Genomic DNA, 22710 nt, shown 5'->3' with positions numbered 1-22710 from the left:
CTCTAGATGTGGCCTCACCAGTGATGAATAGAGGGGAACACTGACTTCTCTAGATCTGCTCAAAATGCTCCTCATAACGCACCCCAATATGCCATTGGCCTTTTTGGCTACAAGGGCACATTGTTTACTCATATCCAGCCTTTCATCCACCATAATTCCTAGGTCCCTTTCTGCTGTACTGCTGCTTAGTGCTTAACCAGTAGGTCGCCAGCCTATAACAATGCTTGGGATTCTTCCGTCCCAAGTGCAGGACTCTACACTTCTCCTTGATGAACTGCATCAGATTTCTTTTGACCCAATCCTCCAATTTATCCAGGTCACTCTGGATCCTATCTCTACCCTCCAATGTATCTACATCTGCCCTAGTTTAGTGTCATCCACAAACTTGCTGAGGGTACAATCCGGTCCCTCACAGAGGTCGCTAATAATGATGTTAAACAGTCGTGGCCCCAGAACCGAACTTTGGGGTGCTCCTTTTGAAACTGACCACCATCTAGATATTGAGCAATTGACCACTATCCATTGGGCCTGATAGTCAAGCCAGCTTTCTCTTCATCTTGTCATCCATGGATCCAATCCGTACTACTTTAACTTATGGGCAAGAATGTTGTGGGAGACTGTATCAAAAGCATTGCTGAAGTCAGGGTATATCACATCCACTGACTTCCCCTTGTAAGAGCTAATCGGACTGGACAGGCACAACTTGCTCTTGGTGAATCCATGCTTACTACTTTTGATCATTCTTTTGATCTCCAGTAGGAGTGACTTGTGCTTGAATTGTAGCTCTGGTTAGTTCCCTTTTTTCTCTCCTCACTGGTAAGGTGGGGAAGTTGGTACAATAACCAGATGATCGTTATTTGGGTGGAAGAGAAGAGCTGATGCTTAGGGAATATGGTAAGTATAGTGATCATTAATATCCCAGTATAGAAGCCTCTAAGGAATTATTCTTTGGGCAATTTACAAAAATTCAGTGCATTCATAAAATAAATCCTTCCCCAGCAGTGAGGAGACTCTGCAATCTGTATTTGGTCGGGGGGGTGGGGGAGGAGGAGGAAAGAATAAAATGAAACGGGACAAAATAATTGAGAATAATCTTCAGTCTACACCTCCTCCCAAGGTGTCTTCAATCTGTTATCTTGTTTTGATTTTGCATTTATTCAAAAATGAAATTATAATCTTTTTAATAGAAGTGTGAATGAAATTGACTAGATCGTTATACACTAGTCATAGTAGCAATGAAGTTTTTGAGTAATTTACTCCAAGCAAATCCTGTATAATCTTACTCCTTTATGTTCAACTTTTTCTTTTAATCATTTCTAAAATAAACAAAATCATAGATGTTTAGCAATTTTACATAAAGATAATACTATAGCTTATGTGAAACCTTGCAAAAGTGATTCAAGATGGCTATTAGAGCAGCTCTTTTGCTGTGATGATTTCCCTCCAACCCCCAAAATCACTGGAATCTGGTGTTCAGCAGAACTGATGAACAGGTGCACTGAAACTAATAAACTGGTACGTATCCATTATACTGCCTAATCCACAATGCCACAATATTAAAAAAACCAACCGTTATTTGACTAATTTTCTTCTACAGTATGGCTGATTTTATGGATCTTTTTAACAGATAAAAAAGACACTGTTGCTTGCCAAGCATATCTTCCAGATTGCTCTCCCCTACTTGTTCCCTTTTCTCCTCTCAGTGAATCAGAATCTCATGACAAAAAGAGGAAATAGTGTCGTCATGTTTAACAGAATTCTAGAGTTCAAAAAGATGATGGAAAGTTAGGCTTTTTGTAAATGTTTTTGTCTAAACTGGGACAGTAAGTCTTTTAAAAGTCAGTGTAATCTTTAGGTCAATAATAGATCGAGTTCCAAGTGGAAGGCAGTAAACAGCAGTCATAAGGTTTTTAAATCACATTTCCAGTGTTTTGATAGTCAGAAGTTCTTTTGCTTTCTCTGAACAGTATAAGCAAAATATTGCCATTCTACTGTTTTAAGCTCCTAGTTGTTTTTTCCTTCACATAGCCGAGTGGTGTTTATAATTAAGTGTGCAGCATAGGCTTAGATCAGTATTTCCCCAAGTGTGGTATGTGTACCACCGGTGGTATGCAGAAGGTTTTCAAGTGGTACGTGGCAGAAAATAAATTATTAAAAATCAGTAAATAAGCACTGGGATGGCACTGGGAGGGTGGATATGTCTGAAGTCCTGAAAGGGGTATGCAAATGTTTTAAGTTTGGGAAACACTGTGTTAGGTGGTTGCACTAAAAGAGGATCTTTCTTATGGTAGTAAAATTTGTTTCATATTTATTTTTGTGCTCTTTCAGATGTCGGGAGTTCCTTCATGAAGAATTTGAGTCACAGTAACACTTTACTGTCACAGGAAAAATATTGCTTTATCAGTATGTTGTTTTAGACCAAATCCTGGACCTTTTGAATTAATGGCAAAACTCCTGTGAAGTGACCTTTACCGGGATCAGGATTTGACTTAATGTAAATTTTCCCCAAACAGTTTTCATTTTTGAACAGTTAAATGTCTATGAAAAAAGAATAGTAATAGAGAAGTAGCCTGGTTATTCTGTGTCTTAACACCAAAAAAAAAAAAAGTCAATAGCCCTTTAAAGACTAACAAAATAATTTATTAGGTGATGAGCTTTCATGGGCCAGACCCACTTAAAAATTACCATTGGAGATGTTGAAATGTCAGTAGTTATTCTTGGAGACCCAACCTCCCCCTTGCTACCCATAGCTTATGAAGCCATCAAAAGGCAGCTTGGGCAGAAGTAAGGAGTAGTTCAACTACAGGCTGAGCAAGTGCAGAATGGTGGTAGAATGTGCTTTTGACCATTTAAAAGGATGCGGATGATGTTTATTGACTAAGTTACACCTCAGAGAAAGCAACATTCCCATTGTTACTGCTGATTGCTGTGCACTGCATAATATCTGTGAAAGTGAGGTGGGAAGATTTCTAGCCAAATGGGAGGGAGTGGGGTTGAGGCAGATCACCCGGCAGCCAATTGTGAGCAGCCAGACACCAGGGAATAAGGAGAGCATACTGCCCATCAGAGAATCTTTGAAAACCAGTTTCATGAATGATCAGATGGCGATGTCAGTTATGTGTGGTGCTCATTACCCAGCTGCCCCTGTTTTGTTCAGGCACTGCTCTGTGAACCAGCCCCGTCAACCAACCAGTGCAGTAGGCACAATCAATAAAAACCTTATTGTTCTGAAATCATGTTAGGAAGGCCATGGAACATAGATATAACTGAATAGAAAAGGAGTTGCAGGCATAGCTAGAGTCTGATAATGGAGGTCGGGAAGAGGACAGAGATATGTGGCGTATTACAATCATCTTGGCTACGTCTGCAATACAGCAATCTTTTGAAAGAAGTCCTTCTGGAAGATCTTATCTGAAAAAAATTCCTTTGAGTGTGTCACACAGGCCGTTTCTACACAGGCCACTTTCTGTGAAAGTGGCATGGTAATACACAGTCCAAAATATGCTAATGAGGTGCTGATGCAAATTCCCTGTGCCTCATTAGCATAACGTCACATGATTTGGAGTCCGGAAGACCATTCTTCTGGACTCCAAAACGCCTTTCAGAAGCACGGCCCCTGGGGGATCTTCCTGAAGGAAGTCCTTCTTCCGGAGGCCCCTTCTGCGGAGGATGGAATAAGGTAGCCCCTTCCCCCTCCCCGAAACATTCTGAGTATTGCAGAGTACCTCTGAGAGCTTTGTAGATCTGTGCAGGCAGGATTCCCACTCCATCTCCAGACACATAACAAACTTTTCCAGGGAGCTCACAGTGAGGAGTCAGTCTGGCTGCCACTGTATCCCAATTGCTCAGTGCGGATCAAAGATTACATTAGACCAATTGTAGTATGATTACAAATGTGAACTCACCAGAGGTGCCCTCCCCACCATAGGTCCTGGAATGGAATTCGCTCCAAAATCAGAAAAAGGTCCTGGCTGTTGGTGAGATCAGATCGTCCACTTGCCTGCTCAGCACTCTCCTCCTCCTCCTCTTCCTCATCTACAGTGTCTTCCTCATTGTTGCCAGAGGCTGCTCAGAAGTCGTTTGGGAGGTGTTCACAGACATTTGTGGACAGTGGTTGGGTTTTCCCCTAAAATCCCATGCAGCTGCTCAAAGAAGCAGCATGTCTGAGGCTCTGACCTAGACTGGCCATTTGCCTCCTCTGTCTTCTGGTACACTTGTCTGAGCACTTGTACTTTCATGCAACACTGCTGGGTATCCCTGCTGTATTCTCTTCCCACCAGGCCCTATGCGATTTTGGCACAGCTATCAGTGTTTCATCTGTTGCTTCAGAGTTCTTCCTGCACAGATTCTTTTCCCCACGCACAGCAATCAGATTCAGTATTTCCTGCACATTTCATGCTGGAATTCATTTGTGACCATGGGCATACATTGTCAGCTGTGCTGCTGGGCTCACCATGTTGGTCAGAAAAGAAATGAAATTCAGCTGTTCCTGTGCACCTGGGAGTGCACAAGAGTTGAAAGTGCTCAGCAGAGTGATCATGTTGGGGCACTGTAGGACACCTCCTGAAGTCCAAAAATGTCTAATTCAACAGCACGGTGTCTGCACCGTGCCATATTTGACCCTGAATGGTCAAATTTAGAGCTACTGCTCTCTTTGGAGCACTGAAGTTGATTTTAATAGCCCTTAAAGTTGGTGGAATGGGCTTAGTGATAGAGAGAGAATGGACAAGAAAGTCTGGATAATTTTACAGTAGCTGATAATATTCAAAGCTATGCAAATGACTGTAATAGGGATTATTAACTCCTCCATTAGGGTGTAAGCTGATCTACTTGCTGAAGGTGCTATCCATATTATGACCTGAACTACAGAAAAAGTGCTCAAATCTGGCATCAAGCATGGCTTTACTAGACCTGTTCTTAGCTCTTTGATATAGTGCCGGTTTGGTATAGCTGTAAGCAAAACTTTTTTTTTCTTTTGCTCCATCATGTTATGCTGACCATTACTTAACAATTGTTCCAGAAAAATCCCATTCAGCATTTGTGTTAGTGATGTTTGACTAAAACAGTGTTTGGAAATGCAATCCTCTAAAATTCATTGATAGCCTAAATTAATAAGGTATTCTAGATCAGTGTTTCTTGAACAGCTTCCAGGTGTGCCATGAGGGTCAGACCCTCTTTTGATATCATACACTGACAACCTATATTTTCTGTTATTAAAACCAGATACAGAGTAACTTCTTCACTGCTATGATATCTGATTTATAGTACTTCATTTGGTTTTTGCTGTATATGTTGCTGTTTGTTTTTTGGTCTTGTTATTCTGGTCTGACAGGTTTTTTTGTTTTTGTTTTGTTTTTTTAAAGAAAAATTTCATAGGTGTTCCTTGGTTTCAAAGGCTGTGTTTACACTTGCATTCCTCTTTCAAAAGAGGCATGCAAATGAGGGAAATCATAAATACTAATGAGGTACATATTTGCATATCTGGAGCCTCATTTGCACATTCTTTGAAAGAAGAAAAGCTCTTTCAAAAGAATATGCAAATTAGGTGCACAGTATGTAAATCTAGACCTCATTTGCATTTTCAGTTTCCCTCATTTGCAAGCCTCTTTTGAAAGAGGAATGCAAGTGTAGACACAACCAAAAGTTTAAGAAATACTGCTCCTGATTAAAGCCCCACTATGTGATGTACTTTACTAATATTACTACTACTTAACCCTTCTACTCTGTGTGGCGCATAGTTCATCTACAAGTCTCCTCCAGTTCACTCTGTCTTGGGACAAAACTTCTAGCTGGTTCCAAGAATACCCCAGTTGTTGTCCTTCAACCTCAGTGGACCTTCTCCACGCTCTCTGAGGTCCTCCTCTTTTTTGCATTTTCCTTGCAGGTTCCATGTGAGAGCTTGACGGACTATGCTGAATGATGGTTTTTCGGAGACTGTTGTCTAGCCATCCACACTTTCTTCTCTTAATTTCAGTGTCAGTTACTTCTTGTCCTGCTCTGGTCCAAAGCTTGTGACAAAGTCTTGCCATTTGCTGTGACGTATGTACCTCAGGCATCTGTTTATGAATGTCTTTAGCTTGTGATTTGAAGACTTCAGTATGCCAGGTCTTGCATTCATACAAGAGCACAATCTTCACATTTGTGTTGAAGATCTGCCATTTCAGCATCACAGATATTATTTGTGAGCTCCAGATGGGATGGAGAATCTTGAATGCAGCTGTTGCTTTCCATATCCTGGCTTTGATATCCTTATTTGTTCGTCTATGCCCATAATACTCCCTAAGTAGGTAAACTGCTCCACATATTCCAGGTCATCACCTCCTAGCGTGATGGTGATGATGTTGGACTGGTTGAGCTGCGTTGTCTTGGTCTTTCCCTTGTTAATGCTCAGTCCGGTCATTGAGGCAGTTTTGTCTAGTGTTGTGACCTTTCCTTTCATGCTTTCATGTTGATGTGAAAGGAGGGTGACATCATCAGCAAAATCAATGTCCTCTAGCTGCCTAATTTTGAGCTTGCCAGTTATCCAGGTATCTAGAACTATTAACATGCTTAAATGTAGGTACTTGCTTAAGCACCTTGCTGAATAGGCTGACAAATTCACAGTTTTACATTTTTACTGCAGTCTATTAGTCTGTCCTTGACACCTAAGGTCAAACACATCCTTGATTATAACTACATTCAGGTCAGTGGAATTCCACAAAGAATTAATCTGATTTTCTTATTATATAATTAAAGTGTACTGCTATTTATATAAATGGTAATATCATTCCAAATACAGGTGTACTTAACTGTCTGAATTGTAGTCGTAAAAATAAAAGACATTGTCTTTTTATTATGTATAGTGTGTGTGTATTCTGTAAGTAACCTCTTTTGGTCTTAAGTGTGGCACTTTTGTTCCTCTGTTGCAAAGGTTTTCGTTTTAATGATGCTGCAGCCTAAGATCAATGATGTATTTTGTATAGCAAATATGTAAATATTCCCTGCAGATTTTTAATGTTTAAAAAATTCATATCTGACAAGGATAAAACTACCCTTGCTTTTCTTCATTTTAAATTTGGAGCTGGAATCACTCATGGTACCTGTGAAGTTCTAACTACAATACTGTATGCATGAGTATTTTTTTACTGACTGGCACAATGTTAGCTTAGTTCTAAACAAAATGGAATCCAAAGATCAAAGATTGTTTCCCCCTTCTTAGAGCATCCTAATCATATACATATGGGCTATGTCTACAGTAGCCCAAAACTTCGAAATGGCCATTTCGAAGTTTACTAATGACGCGCCGAAATACATATTCGGCGCCTCGGTAGCATGCGGGTGGCCGCAGCACTTCGAAGTAGCCGGGGTCCTTTCGAAAAGGAGCCCCATCTGGGTGAGCTGCGCAGCGGCGAGCTGTGTCAATTTCGAAGTCCCCTTATTCCCATCTGCTCATAGGAATAAGGGGACTTTGAAGTAGCCGGGGTCCTTTCAAAAAGGAGCCCTGTCTGGACGAGCCATGTCAATTTCAAAGTGCCGCAGCAGCCCGCATGCTAACGAGGCTCTGAATATGTATTTCAGTGCTTCATTAGTAAACTTTGAAATGGCCATTTGCATGGCCATTTCGAAGGTCTTGGCTAGTGTAGACACGGCCATGTTGTATAAACCTATATAATCTGTTCCCAACTCAGGTCAAGTAACTGAATAATTTACATTGATTTATTAAATTTAATCACTGCCAAAGTGACTTAACTTGACACATTTTTCACATTTGTGACTTTAAAATTAAATTCTTATGTGTATTTAAAGTGATTGATCTAAAGACCCTATCTGCTGCTTTCTACCTTAAATGAAATTCTCTAGTTATAATGGGAAAATACATCAGCACATTATAATGGACTAGTGCTGTGAACCTAAATACTATGCAGAGCCGTAGCTTGTATTTACACTTCCAAGTAAGCCCAGAATTAATAGAACATGAATTAGCAGACTCTGGGTTTATTAATGTAGGGTTCATGGGTCTACAATCATTTGTAAACCCAGATTAGGAATCATTAAACCCTGGGATCTATATTATAACTATCTTCATATATCATTTCTGCGTTCTTTCAGAAGTGAGTGCTGAAACATAAGTTTTTCAGGACCCTCTTTCTATAGTAAATATTTGTAACCATATTTATTCGATAATAATAAATACATACGTATTCTTACAATTGCAAATAAGCTGTTTCATACCACAGTATAGATAAACTAATGAACTTTTTTATGCCATGACATCTATGTATGCTCATTCAAGCTGTTACAGCAGACATCGCTATGTATGCTCATCCAAGGTGTTACTGAAGACATCATTTAAAGTGAAATGATACCTGCAGTAACAGCTTGGATGAGCGTACATAGATGTCATGGCATAAAAAAGGTTCATTCATTATCTATTTTAAAGAAAACATGACTGCTCAGGTAGCCCTGAAACTGAAACTTAATTAATAATTCTGTTTATGATGCAAGAATCAGAAAATAATCCATTTCACTCCAGTTCTCTCTCATAGCTCTCTTGGTTCTGCTTGGCTGACAGCAAAAATTGTTTTGTTACTAAATTATTAGATTTTATTATGAATAATTATTAACCTATTCAGGAATAATAAATGCTCATGTCCTAAATAATCTAAGCTATTGCTTTGCCAGATGGCAGGCAGAGACTTTTATTGTAACCAATCTTTAAGCTATAACTGCTGCATTAAAGTATCGTTCACTCTTAACTTTGCGAAAAGCAAGATGAGTGAAATACTATGCTGAACGTATTCCATTATACTATGGTATTTAAGGGGTCTCGGAACGAGTGACGATCTTATCTGCTGTATGTGCTAAGTGCTCTGATAATTGATGTAATGTTGGTGAGCATTGTATAAATGTCTAGTTTGCGTACTAAATTCAGCCTGAATGTTGCATTTTTGTCTTATTAATCGGAGTCCTTAAAATGCTTCTAAAAGCAAAACCTCTCTTTTAAAACAATCCTTAGGCGCTCTTGCCACCTCATTTAAATGACTTGCCAAGTCAGTTTCTTTAGGTGCGTCTACACTTGCATTTCTCTTTCAAAAGAGGTATGCAAATGAGGTAAATCAAAAATGGGATTCTTTCAAAGATGGGGTTTACTTTTGAAAGAGCAGCATCTACACTAGCTTTCTTCTTTCAAAAGAAGCTCTTTTGAAATTAGAATATGCAAAATGAGGTGCCAAATACGCAAATTTATACCTCATTTGTATTTTATTTACCTCCTTTGCATACCTCTTGCTAAAGAGGAATGCAAGTGTAGACACACCCTTAGTGAACAAATATCCCTGAATATCAAGCATATTTTTGAGGAGCCAACTACATGAATTCTATTCGGCTGTGTCTACACTTCCATTCATCCTTCAAAAGAGGAATGCAAATGAGGGAAATAGAAAATGCAAATGAGACACTGATTTACATATCTCATGTTTCATGTGCCTAATCTCTTTTTGGAAGAGATTATTTCTAAAGAAAAAAAGCAGTGTAGACGGTGCTCTTTCAAAAATAAACCCTATCTGTGAAAGAACCCTTTTTCCTGAAATAATATAGAAAGAAGGGTTCTTTCAAAGATGGTGTTTATCTTCAAAAGAGCCACATCTATACTGCCTTTTTTTCTTTCGAAAGAATCTCTTCTGAAAAGAGATTATACAAATTAAGCACAAGATATGTAAATCAGTACCTCATTTGCATTTTGATTTCCCTCGTTTGTATTTCTCTTTTGAAAGAGGAATGCAAATGTAGACACAGCCTCCTTGCAAAGGTTTTAGTGGTCACATCTGTCACTTAGATATCACACATGACATAAATAATAAAGGTACTGTTTAGTCTGAGAAATGTGGGATTTTGGTTTTTTGTGGTCCAAAAGCTGAGATGGCTAGGTTTTTACATGACTGGCTATTTTTTGAGTGGGGGTTGTTTATATTTATTGCTTTGTGGGAGTTTTTGCAAAAGGGGGGGACAGTTAGCTCTGTTTTTTCATTTTTTTATGGTGCAGTGCATTGAGTTTTGTCCAGATATTCAGTCTGTGGCAAAGAGAAACTGTTTTTAAGTGTTCCAAATCTGCAAAAATATATTAAATATATGTAACTGTTGAGCTAAATTACAATGACAGTAATGTGTCTATCCTGTTTCTGGTAAGAGAATTAAAATTATTGCTCTAATGTTTAATTATTTCCCTGTTAGATATTGCAAATGGCTCTAGTTCAGGAGGATACCGTCCACCTCCCAGAACAAAAGAAGTAATCATCAATGGACAAACAGTGAAACTAAAATACTGTTTCACTTGCAAGATTTTCCGCCCACCTCGTGCCTCTCATTGCAGCCTTTGTGATAACTGCGTAGGTGAGTATAAAGAAAATGTACATGTTCAGTTTTCATAATTTGTTTCATTAAAGTGTTTTCAGAAGGCAGGATGGTCTTGCTGTGAATGCATGTCATTGTGCTTAAAGGAACTAGCCTCACAAGGTTATAAAATCATCCAGAAGATCACTAGCTAACATGGTTATTCTGCTTCCTGCCAGCTAGTGTGTGTAAGGATTTTGGAGGAGAGTAAATGTGGTCCCCCGGAAGATTCAGCCATATAGCAGTTTTGCAGGGGGAAACGGAGAGACTAGGGCTGATCTGCATTGCTATTTAGCTATCGTTGCAGCTGCCCAATTGCAAACCTCTAATTTAAAGACATGGTTTCATCTCAGGTAAACTTACACCAGTGTCGTTCGCTGCATCTGTGCAGGGGTCAGAATCCTGTGGCTCCAGAGGATGTAGCTCTAAAGAGTCATTTGCAGCTCTGGATGCTGCTGCCGCCGCTGACTCCTCTGCAACTTTCTGCCCTGCCACTGCTGAAATAGAAGAACTAAATTTAATTGGCTTGCTGGCCGACCTGGTGGCAGGTGGGATCTGGCTTTTAAACCAACTGAATTTAATTCCATTATTTGAGCGGCGGCAGGGCAGGGACTCGCAGAGAGTCCCTCACTTGACCTGCTGCCCGAGAGGCCACATTCCTCCGGTGGGCATGGCTCAGCTCACCCCCACCAGCAGAACACCTCCATGCCAGCCTTCCTTCCACTGGTGCACATGGCCACCCAGTGTAGGCTTCTAGCCAGCACCATGGATGGGTTAATATTGGGGGTTGGTTTGGGGCTCATGCAGGTTAATCCTGGGGATGAGGGAGTGGGTTTGGGGCTGCAAGGGGTTAAGCCTAGGTATGGAGAGGGTGGATTTGAGGCTCGGGGGTAAGCCTGGGGGTAGACGGGCTGGTTTGTGGAATGGGGGTTAAAGCTTGGGGATGGGGAGGATGGATTTGTGGGCTGAGGCAGACGAAGCCTGGAAATGGGGGGCAGGTTTGGGGACTGGGGGGTAGAGCCTGGGAAATGAGTTGGGGGAGAGTTGATGCAAACATTGCTCCTTCCTGCTCAAGAACCTGTCCCCAGGCACAGCGTTTTCCTTGTCTTCATTTGCTCTCCAATACAGGGGTGAAGGTAACTCAAACATTCTAACTGGTACAAATCCTTCGTGTGTTCACTGATCTAAAAATAGGGGTTACAAAAAGTACAGTTTGACATTATTTATTAAGGACTGTCTCATTCACATGCATTGATTTTTGTAATCGAATTTGAAAAAATGGCTCTTTTGACTATTTTGGTTGCGGACCCCTGCACCAGTATAAATTACATCTATACTAGAGGTTTGCCCTGGTAGGGCTAAAGTGCATGATAAAATCCCATTGTAGACGAATACGAAGGACTCTTCTGCAATGCACCACAGCTGAAGTTCTGTTAGCTATGCCACTGTAGCACCATATTATACACATCTCAGCAACAGAAATGGGTTTTCTGTCACTACAGGTAATCCAGCTCCCTGAGTGGCAGCAATTAGGTCAACTGAATTATTCTTTCATCAATGTAGCTGCGTCTGCACTGGGGGTTCACACCTCTGAGCACCAAAGCTGTGTTGATGTAAAATTTAAGTGTGGATCAGGCCAAAGTCAGAGTACAGTTCACTCTGTTGTAGTTACACAGATGTCATTGCACCGCTGCATGTGCCTAGTTCAAATGCACTGCAACAATGCCAAAACGTCTTGCACTGAGTGCATCTTGCTCTAGTTTCAATCTATATTCAAGTGAGCTATCGAGGTGCAGGTCACTTCTTACACTATGCAGTGCAACTACATTAGGGGTTTATACCGGTACCGGTAATCCCTCTAAATGTGCAATTTTGAGTTGCACTTAACTAGCATTAACGCAACTTAAGAGCAACTCAAAATCCTGCTCCCTCCAGCCGTGGCTTAACCCCCCAGCTCCACATGGCCCTCCGGTTCAACTCCTCCACCCCACCCCCCACACAGCCCTGGTCTAACCCCTGCCTCCAGGGCTGAGCAGCCCCAGCTCAACTCCACCCCCACTCCAACCCCCTGCAGCCCTAACCCACCCCAGGCTTAATCCCCCTATCCCCTCCCAAGGCCCCAACCCACCGCCAGGTTTAACCCCTCCCAACCCGAGGACTTACATTTCAAAAGGAGCTCCAGGTGCTCCTGCTGCTTCCCCAGCTCCAGAACATGTATTCTGCCAGGAAAAAACACTACCCCCACCCCGACTTATGCGAAATTTGAGTCATGCGAGGGTGTTTGGGAATGCAACCCTTGCAAATCTCTAGGGACTACTGTATATGTACACTGGTGGGTGGGGGAAAAAAACTGTATACAAACCCTTGGGTTAACAGCTCCATGAAAACGAAGGTAGGCGATTCACACCTCCTTTAAAGGCAAATCCTGGTCCTAGGCCACTCATTGAGAAAGAAACACTGACACATTCCACAGCACAAAGGATGCAATAGTTTTGGGGACCTTCTGTAGAGTATCTTCACTACTTCTGTCTAGCAGAGAGCCAACGTCTTCAGTGAACCCCCTGCATCGAACTTAACAGGAGTGGGCAGGGATAGAATAGGTTGACCTGCTGCTAGAGTTGGTCTGCATGTGTGACAGATGCAAGCATCATGGTGGGCTCATGCCTTGCATCTGAAGTAGCTGCACAAAGCAGCTCTGCAGTTTTGAGTAAACTGAGTGTAAGGAGTTTGCCTTCTTTTGTGGCAATTCTAAAGCAAGTCTGCAGACAAGATATGGTCGGTCTGTAGACAGTTCGCATCTTCAGTTCCCATCTTTCCAGCCATTGCAAACTCAAGAGGACTACACAGCGTCATTCACACTCAGTTTGGTTGGAAATTTCTCTCTCCTAATGCAATGGCTAGAAAGTTAATTTTGCTTTAAAATCTACAGAAATTCTTACTTGCCATTGGCAAGTGATTGCTATATCAGACCCTGATTGTATTTTAAAATAGCAAACTCAAATAACATTTACATCCTCTCTTCTGCTTTTTTTCCTGGAGTTCATTCTTGGACGGTAAGTATGATGATTAATGTATGGTTGACTTCCTTTTATTTTTAACCACGATTCAAACTAGTGTAGCTTTCCAGTGTAATTAGAACACGTTTGTGGTTTAATGTGGCTGATTAACATGTTGGTGATCCTGAACCTAGTGCAGTTAAGAAAATAATGTAGCAAGCAGATGTCTCCAGTTCAAAAATGCATTTGCAGCACATTACAATGTTCTTTTTAGCTATAAAGCAGACATTGGAAGAACTGTACAGTCACAATTAGAAAAATCTCCATATAGTGATTTCTAAACTGAGTATAGAAAGGTAACCTTTGATGTTTGTATAACAAATAGATGCCTGCAGACAGTTTTTCTTTGGTAAATAAACATCCTTTCCAGGTGTAGTGCAGAAATTTGACCTTATGACCTCTATGTATGGTCAAATGCCAGTGATACTTTTTAAAGTCACTAAGGCTACGTCTACACATGAAGCCAACATCGAAATAGGCTATTTCGATGAATAACGTCTACATGTCCTCCAGGGCTGACAACGTCGATGTTCAACTTCGACGTTGCGCGGCACCACATCGAAATAGGCGCTGCGAGGGTACGTCTACACGCCAAAGTAGCACACATCGAAATAAGGGTGCCAGGCACAGCTGCAGACAGGGTCACAGGGCGGACTCAACAGCAAGCCGCTCCCTTAAAGGGCCCCTCCCAGACACAGTTGCACTAAACAACACAAGATACACAGAGCCGACAACTGGTTGCAGACCCTGTGCCTGCCGCATGGATCCCCAGCTGCCGCAGCAGCAGCCAGAAGCCCTGGGCTAAGGGCTGCTGCCCACGGTGACCATAGAGCCCCGCAGGGGCTGGAGAGAGAGCATCTCTCAACCCCCCAGCTGATGGCCGCCATGGAGGACCCGGCAATTTCGACATTGCGGGACGCGGATCGTCTACACGGTCCCTACTTCGACGTTGAACGTCGAAGTAGGGCGCTATTCTGATCCCCTCATGAGGTTAGCGACTTCGACGTCTCGCCGCCTAACGTCGAAGTTAACTTCGAAATAGCGCCCGACGCATGTAGCGGCGACAGGCGCTATTTCGAAGTTAGTGCCGCTACTTCGAAGTAGCGTGCACATGTAGACACAGCTTAACAGTCATACTTAACAACAGCTTCATTAATAAATAAATTAAGATGAAAAGCTGGTCTTTTGTTAATCCACAGACAGCATGGTTTTGAGCAAGCTCCCATCTGCATGGGAGAGGGAGTGGCAGGGCTGCGCTCCTGCCTTGTGTGCCGATGAAAATCAGCTCATGTGCCACTGTTGGCATCCATATTGGGGGTTGCTGACCCCATATTAGATGTTATGTTAAAGGAAAGGTGTTTTCTTGTATTAATATTAGGATTCTTAAACAAAGTTAAAGTTTTTAAGCCAAATTTGTTTTTTAATAAAATAGCTTTTTATTGACCCTAGAATAAATAGGAATATTTCTCTGATTTTTCACGTTATAATTGAAACCTTTTTTAGCAAATGTTATGAATGCAGTGTTTGCAAGCATCAGTGTGCTGCTGCATGAGACCCTGACAGCGAAACTAAATTGACCAAGATGTTTTACTAAATAAGTCAAATGGACAATTTCTGCTTTCCAATCGGAGAAACATGCCACCCGCACCCCAAAAAACATTAGCAGGGGAAATAAAATTATTTTTAAAATTTCATTTTAAAAATAATCTAAAGTGATGTTTTTAATAGAGGTTATTTTATAATCTGTGAGCATTCTTTTTACACTATGTATGGGAACCTGCCATTTTAAGGAGGAGAATAATGGAATGTCTGCTGTTAGTATTGAGGAAACCTTGTCTATGCCTGTTAACACCATTGCCCACAGGCAACACAAGCACTCCCCTCTAGGCCTACACAGGTGCTCTTGCTTGCTCGCTCGCGCTCTCTCTCTCTCTCTCTCTCTCTCTAGGTTAGCAATAGGTACACCCAATCTCCAAGCATTACCCTGGACTGTCCAGTCTCTGTTCAACTGGACATTCACAGATAAATAAAAAGAACCATACTGGGTCAGGCCAATGGTCCATGCAGCCCTTATACTGTCATCCAGTAATGTCCAGTGCCAGGTGCTTCTGGGGGAATGAACAGAACAGTTCAGTTTCAGTGATCCATCATCTGTCATAAAGTCCGAGCTTTTGGCATTTGAGGGTTTAAAGACACCAAGGAAATAGTATCAAAACAAAAAAGCAGTCCACTAGCACTTTAAAGACTAACAAAACAATTTATTAGGTGATGAATGATCGTGGGACAGACCCACTTCTTCAGATGATAGCCGTACCAGAACAGACTCGATATTTAAGGCACAGAGAACCAAAAACAGTAATCAAGGTTGACAAATCAGAAAAATATTATCAAGGTGAGCAAATCAGAGATCTGGTGGGGGCGGGGGTCAAGAATTAGATAAAGCCAAGTATGCAAAAATCCCCTATAATGAGCTAGAAAATGCCCATCCTGGTTCAAACCACGTGTTAATGCGTCGAATTTGAATATATATGAGAGTTCATCAGCCTCTCTTTCCAAACTGTTGTGAAAATTCCTCTTCAGTAAAATGCAGACTTTTAGGTCATTAACAGAATGGCCCCCTCCATTTAAAGTGCTGGCTAACAGGTTTGTGAATCAGGAGTGTTTTTATTTCTGTTTTATTCCCATTAATTCTTTGTCTAAGAGAGTTCGAAGTCTGTCCAATATACAAAGCATCTGGGCATTGTTGGCACATGATGGCATATATGATATTAGTTGAGGAACATGAGAATGTGCCCATGATTCTGTGAATAACCTGGTTAGTCCAGTGATGGTATCTCCAGAATAGATATGTGGACAAAGTTGGCAACAGGCCTTGTTGCAAGGAAGAGTTCCAGGATTGGTGTTCCTGCAGTGTAGACTGTGGTTGTGGGTGAGAATCCTCATAAGGTTGGCAGGTTGTCTGTCAGAGAGAACAGGCCTGTCACCTTGGGCCTTCTGGAGTGTGGCATTCTGATTAAGGATAGGTTGTAGGTCTGCTGCTCTTCACCAAGGGAATAGGTTGGTGTACCTGAGCATCCTGACTAATGGCTGTTAATGGACCTATCCTCCATATGTGTAATTCTTAACCTAGTTACATTTGTTGCTTCCAGAGAAGCAATACACACCAGCTTACCAGTTTTTCCTCAGATCACTTGTCGTCTTTACACACAAATCTTAGATGTGTTTATAGTGAAATCAAATAAAAGTGTATTTAATAGAGAGCCTAATCATAGCAGACAGAAGTATGGAGGGGGAATGATCACAGAAAATCATAAAACACATTATAGAAACTAGACTTGTTTAACTAAATACTTTCATTTCTGATACAGCTCTGCTCTCCCAAAATCCTTCCAGCACTTTGCAGCCAAGCTTGGCTCTGAACTTCTGCTCATGAGAAGAGTCATGTTGTCAGCTTGCTTCCTGGATAAATGGTTGTGGGTGTGTCTATGCACCCCCCAGATATATCAGAACAATCCATTGTCTTTCATAAGTAGGACACCACCTCAATAGTTGTTTTTTCCTATGTATATTCCATTTAAGGAGTTTTAAAACAGTCATGTACGATTTTTAGGGGAAAGTGAGGAAGGCATGGGGTTGGAGAGAGGAGGCACAGGCACTGCCCATCCATTTTACTTATTGTGCCACCTTAGCATAACAGAGTTCTTATAGGGCCTGATTCAACCACGACTGAAGTTAATGAAAAAGCTCTCATTGACTTTGGAGGAGCTGGATCGGGCCCTTAAAGATAATCAGCTTCACCTGAAGATGGCACAAAAACACTAATATTAAATTAAAAGACCGATGGATAAGTGAAGAATATAAATAAAGCGGATCTTCAGTCCTAAAATAGAAAATGCCAAAGGAAATGCACTTATGCTGTGAATCCAAATTGATTTCATTTTATTTTGCGTTGATTTCACACATACAGAGGTTATCACTAGAGCCATGCTAATCTGTGGATACCTACTTTATATCCACATGTGTCTCCATCACTGGATGCAGATGCAGATATCTGTGGCTCTTTTTTGCAGATTTTGTCAAGACACCGACTTTCATTCTGGTGTTCATTATGTTCTTTAGTCATATATAGTTAAATGTTTAGATGAATATTGCCAGTTAAGGATCTAGCCTAGGCAGTCTTACTTGTGTGTAAATGTTCTTCAGATGCACAGCCATTCTAAAGATAATGGGGCTAATCACATGAGGTTAGAATAATTCATAGGAGACGTGTATAAAGGATCAGAAACAAAGATTGCTTTTAAAATATTCTAAATTGTAAAATGACTGGATTTAATCCAGTACTATTGTGTTCCTTTGTGTATATCTATCTCATTAGGATCTTGAAGAAAATAGACAAAGTCTGTGTTTAAAAAGAGCTTACAAAGAGTGTTTAGTTTTTTTTATTGTACTAGTTTTATTGCTGTTTCAAGAAGAAACAAAAGCTGCAAGTATAATTTTCCATGTACAAAGTCTGTAATCCTGAATAGATGTAGTCATATATTGTGACATCATAGGCCTACAAAGAGGCACAGTTGTAAATATTACAAAGCATGCACAGATGTCTTGGATCTCAACATACTTAGCTAGTTTGATATCCAGGACAATGAATCTTGTGTTCTGTCATATTGCAACTATATATAGTAACTTCAATCAATGCAAGGTGAGCTGTTGGTGAAAACTAAGGGCTTTTCTATATTGCCCTGTAGCAAGTGTATGTGAGATGGAAAGGCATTATCAAAATTGAAATGCCTTTGAACTGAAAATGTTATCTCTTTGTATATTTTACTGAGGACAGGAAGATCTTCATTTTGTTGCCCCAGTTTTTTCATTCAGGCAAAAACGTGAGGCAGTTTCCTCTTCCAAATATGTGGTGATTCAGTTTCAGCCTTCTGAAATATTGAAAACACAATTCAAATGACATGAACTTGTTTGTTTAGTAGAATTTACTAGGCCATGACTTCTAATATTATTGATGAAGAAATGATAAAAACTGAAAGTTCTAGAAGTCTCAGTTGTGCTAGAGGTTTGGATTGTGTCTGCCCATGTTGCCAGTATTAGCTTTTCCTTTTTTTCATTCATTAACAACGTAAGTGTCCTGAATTTTAAAGCAAGGGGCTTCAGTGCAGATTTTAGCCAGTAATACCAGTGAGTATCAGACAAAGAAATGAAAACTCCTAGTTTTATCAAGTCATAGGTAGATTCTGTCAAAGGCAGCTTCTCTCTCTCCCCGCCTTCTGTTGCAGGGCTGAGGGTCCCGTCCCCCCTCACTATTACCAGTAAAACCCACCAATTGTTATCTGACACTTGCTGTCTGGCTAGTGTCATAATGCTGCAGATTATAAGATTAGATGGGTGTATCTACTGGCTGCCACCCTATAGAAAAGATAAAAAGGAGACTCAGAATAATCACAGAGTGCTTAGCTGTCAGTGTTTCACTCACTGGTTAGAAGAGAGATTAAACGGAGCCAGGTAAGTTAGTGAACCTTTCAAGTCCACAAATCTGTGAAGGAGAGGAGAATTAAAACAGAACACATGGAAATATGTCAAATAAAATACAACAAAGTTAGGAAATGGAAAGAGATGATTCCCAAGAGGGGGGAAAAGGTTATCTCTCTTCAGTTAGATGCTGTTGTTTCAATATTTGTAAATATAGAGCATTTGTACATGTGCCAGAAAAATTGAATCCTCTGGTATATTAGATCTACTGAGATAAAGGTAATCCTACAGATAAACAAATACAAGACTAGACGATCCCTCCATTTTCTAACACACACAGCCTGTGGTGATGTCATCATCATCATCAATAACCATGGGATCAGCGCTCATTGGTGTCTGATTCCTGTCTCACTATTTCCTTCCATCTTTCCCTATCCAGTGCAGAGTGGTGCAGAGCTAGTCTACAGAAACTAAGCCAATCTACTACATGATCTATCCATTCTCTGTGGGGTCTGCCTCTTCTATCCTAACCATCCATTATGCCGAATACTAGGGTCTTGATTTTTCATTTGTCATTCATTCTGCAAATATGTACAAATAGTTGTAGCTTCTGTTTTATAACCTTCTGCAGCAGGTTCTCTTTCGGCTGTATCTTCCTATATAATTCCTCATTGGTGACCTTCTGCATCCATCCTATTCTCAGAATCTTTCCAGAACAACCCCTTTTGAACGCCAATATTTGTATTTTCGAATCTTTCATTATCACCCGTCTCACATCCGCACAACATACTGCTGAATATGCACGTTTTCAAGACGCCCAGCTTTGTTCTTAAGCTAATTGCTTCGCTTTTCCAGATCTTATCCATCGCCTTCAAACTCGCTCTTGCTTTCGCTATTCTAGTCTCTATTTCCTTCTTACAGTCTAGATCATACGTTATGTTGCTCCCCAGATATGTGAACTTCTCTACATTTTCTAGTTCAATACCATCCACACTGATCATTCTTATCTCCAAATACCATTGTTTTTGTTTTATCGATGTTCATAATCAGTCCGTACCATTTACCTTCTTCGTTTAACACCCGCACCATTTTTGCTAGCTTCTCCTCATCTTCCTCAATGATAACTATATCATCCGCTAACCTCCAGTTGTTAATTCTTTTCCCATGCACAGATATCCCTTCTACCTCTTCCTTGATCTTGTCCATTGCTCTCTCCAGATGTGCGATGAAGATACTTGGCGATATTGGATCTCCTTGTCTTGTACCTCCACTTGTTTTAAACCAACTTCCCAACTCCCCACATGTTCTTACCGCTGCCTCTGCTTTATCGTTGATATCTTTCAACACCTTCCTTCCTTGGGTATTGTCACTAGCACAGATCTTGTCCATTCCTTAGGTGCCTTCCCTTCTTTCCATGCTTTATGACATAGTTGGTGTATTTCCTGAATCGTGCTTTATCCGCCATATTTGATCATCTCTCCCATGATCTTATCGTTTCCAGTGCTCTTGTTGTTCTTTAGTCGTTTTACTGCTTTTTCTACTTCTGCCTTTGAAATATCAGTCTTGCTTTCAATGCTTGGGGGAGATATCTCTTTCAGTTCTTCAGTCAGTCTCTCTGAGACACTCGGGTCCAACTGTGCTTTGTATAGATCAGTGCAATATCTTGTCCATCGCTGCACAATCTTCTCCCTGTTCATGAGCACTTCTTCATTCTCATCTTTGATCGCCATCTGCTTCGGTTGCCATTTCCTATTAATATTCCTAATTGTTTTATACACCTCCCTGGTCTTACATTTGCCGTAATACCTCTCGATATCTTCACATTGCTCCTCTAACCATTTCTCCTTATCCTTTCTGGCTGCTTTCCTTACCTCATTGCATTTCATCCTATATTGCTGTTCTGCCATCTCAGAAACATCTCTTCTGATCTTCAACACTCTTTCTCTTGAACCAACTTCAGTGTGTTCTGGGTAATCCTGTTTGGTCAGCGCATCGACACACATCTGACCAACCCTCCTCCTTCGTCCAGGCTTGGGACTGGCGTGGAGCTCTCAGTGGCTTCATGTCAGAGTTGTGGTGATGTCCCTTTTTATTATGTCTCTAACTACTTCCAATTTATTCATTCCTTATAATTTTACTGTCATATAAACTGGCTCTCATTTGCTCATTTCGACAGCTGCCAATTACTGAATACCCAAATCTGAGGAATAAGATGTACACTGTTCTGCCCGAACCAGTGGCAGGGTTAAGGTTTGATATCTTACCCTTCAGGGCTGGAACTGAAAATTTATGCTCTTAGGTGTGGATTCCCCAGCATATCAATATGTGAGAGAATGAGTGCATATAAAAAGGCATTCTCCAGAAATGCTATTTCAAATTTATTTTTTTTATGCAGAAAGGCACCTTTTGTAACCCAATGCTTAGGAACACACTCCCAAAATGTGTTGAGTATCTGTGACCAAATGCATCCCTGTGTATACCAGATACAATATTTTAATAATCATTTGTACAAAATATCCCTTGTGAAGTGTTGTTTGAAAACTAATAACTTGCTGGTCAGTAATATGATAATGAACTGTTTGTAGCGATAATGTATGTAAAATTATGAATTCCCCCATATGATATTAATAGCACACGTTCAAATCTACATGGCCCCAGTTAGGCAGGGGTAGCTAAGCATCTCTATTTTTGAGGAATGTGTGCTTACCTCATTTTATATAGAATAGCAAACAAGTTTTTGAAACAGCAAGAGGGAGACAAGACAAATTTGCATTTCAGCATATAAGGTTCACTGTTTTCCATCCTCAGTTCCTTCTTGCTGCCACTAAGGATGTTTAATTGAATAACAAAAGAAGAGAAAATATTTTATACATCATGAGTGATGGGTGGTGTGGTAGTGCATGCAGAGAAGTCTCAAATGTATACTCTAAAAATATGGCGCAAAATTATAGCGGTAGGAAGAGTACAGTTTTGAGCAGAAAAGAGAGACTACATTGGAGACCAAAGTCAGATAATTAAACTGGTACTGTATATGTGATAGGGGGAATGTGTGTGCTTATTTTGCCAGTTGTATTAATTCGTGTACTTTAACAGAAGAGAATCTCTGCCGTGCAATAAGTCTTAAATAAATGTAACACTTTATTAAAATATGGTTTTTTTTCCTAAGAAGTTCTCTGACTAGTTTACAAATAACAAATCACACTTTGTTATACACTATTTAGAGAATTTTCTCATGTAAAGTAGCACTTTATTAAATTATATTCCATTGTTTTTTTACCTCTCATTTCAGAACGGTTTGATCACCATTGTCCCTGGGTAGGCAACTGTGTGGGGAAAAGAAACTACAGATTTTTTTATATGTTTATTTTATCTCTGTCCTTTCTGACAGTCTTTATATTTGCATTCGTTATCACCCACGTCATCCTTCGTAAGTATGCTGGTGAAATCAGGTTATGTATGTAGCCATTTGCTTGAGTTTTTATTTATTTTACTTTAATCTTTTGATCATCTAGGGTTTGTTTTTTCTACCATTTCCCTAAAACTTCACAGCCTCCAGTGGTTGATCATGTTATGGCAATCTGAATTCCTATGCCACGCTTCCTGTAGCAGGGCATAACTTTAAAGCAATTTTTAGTTTTCTTCCTGCTTTCTGTTGTCTAGTGGGCAGTTCACTGGAGGAATAGTTGATATGCTTTGTGCCCAAAACATTGTACTGCAAATAATCCCATTTGGACAAAAAAGGCCTTGTAAGTGTGTTCTACAGAAAGAACCTTCCATAATTCAAAAAAACTTAATTAAGCAATATGTTTTA

The 22710-nt window shown here is 40.5% G+C and overlaps 1 protein-coding gene across 8 annotated transcripts in view; it reads left to right on the top strand.

The window, feature by feature from the left end:
• Positions 1-22710, top strand: part of ZDHHC14 (zDHHC palmitoyltransferase 14) — a 134049-nt gene that overhangs the window by 69594 nt on the left and 41745 nt on the right. For all 8 annotated transcript variants that reach the window (XR_012645014.1, XM_074990317.1, XM_074990314.1 and 5 more), the window contains exons 3-4: positions 10210-10368; positions 22189-22326. Coding sequence is in view for 7 of the 8 variants with exons in the window: in XM_074990317.1 (XP_074846418.1) it covers positions 10210-10368; positions 22189-22326 (297 nt within the window). In the remaining variant the exon portion in view is untranslated. The remainder of the gene's footprint in view (positions 1-10209; positions 10369-22188; positions 22327-22710) is intronic.

The sequence above is a fragment of the Carettochelys insculpta genome, chromosome 3 (genome assembly GCF_033958435.1).
Source record: "Carettochelys insculpta isolate YL-2023 chromosome 3, ASM3395843v1, whole genome shotgun sequence".
NCBI lineage: Eukaryota > Metazoa > Chordata > Testudines > Carettochelyidae > Carettochelys > Carettochelys insculpta.
This window is presented reverse-complemented; position numbering and strand designations above follow the sequence as displayed.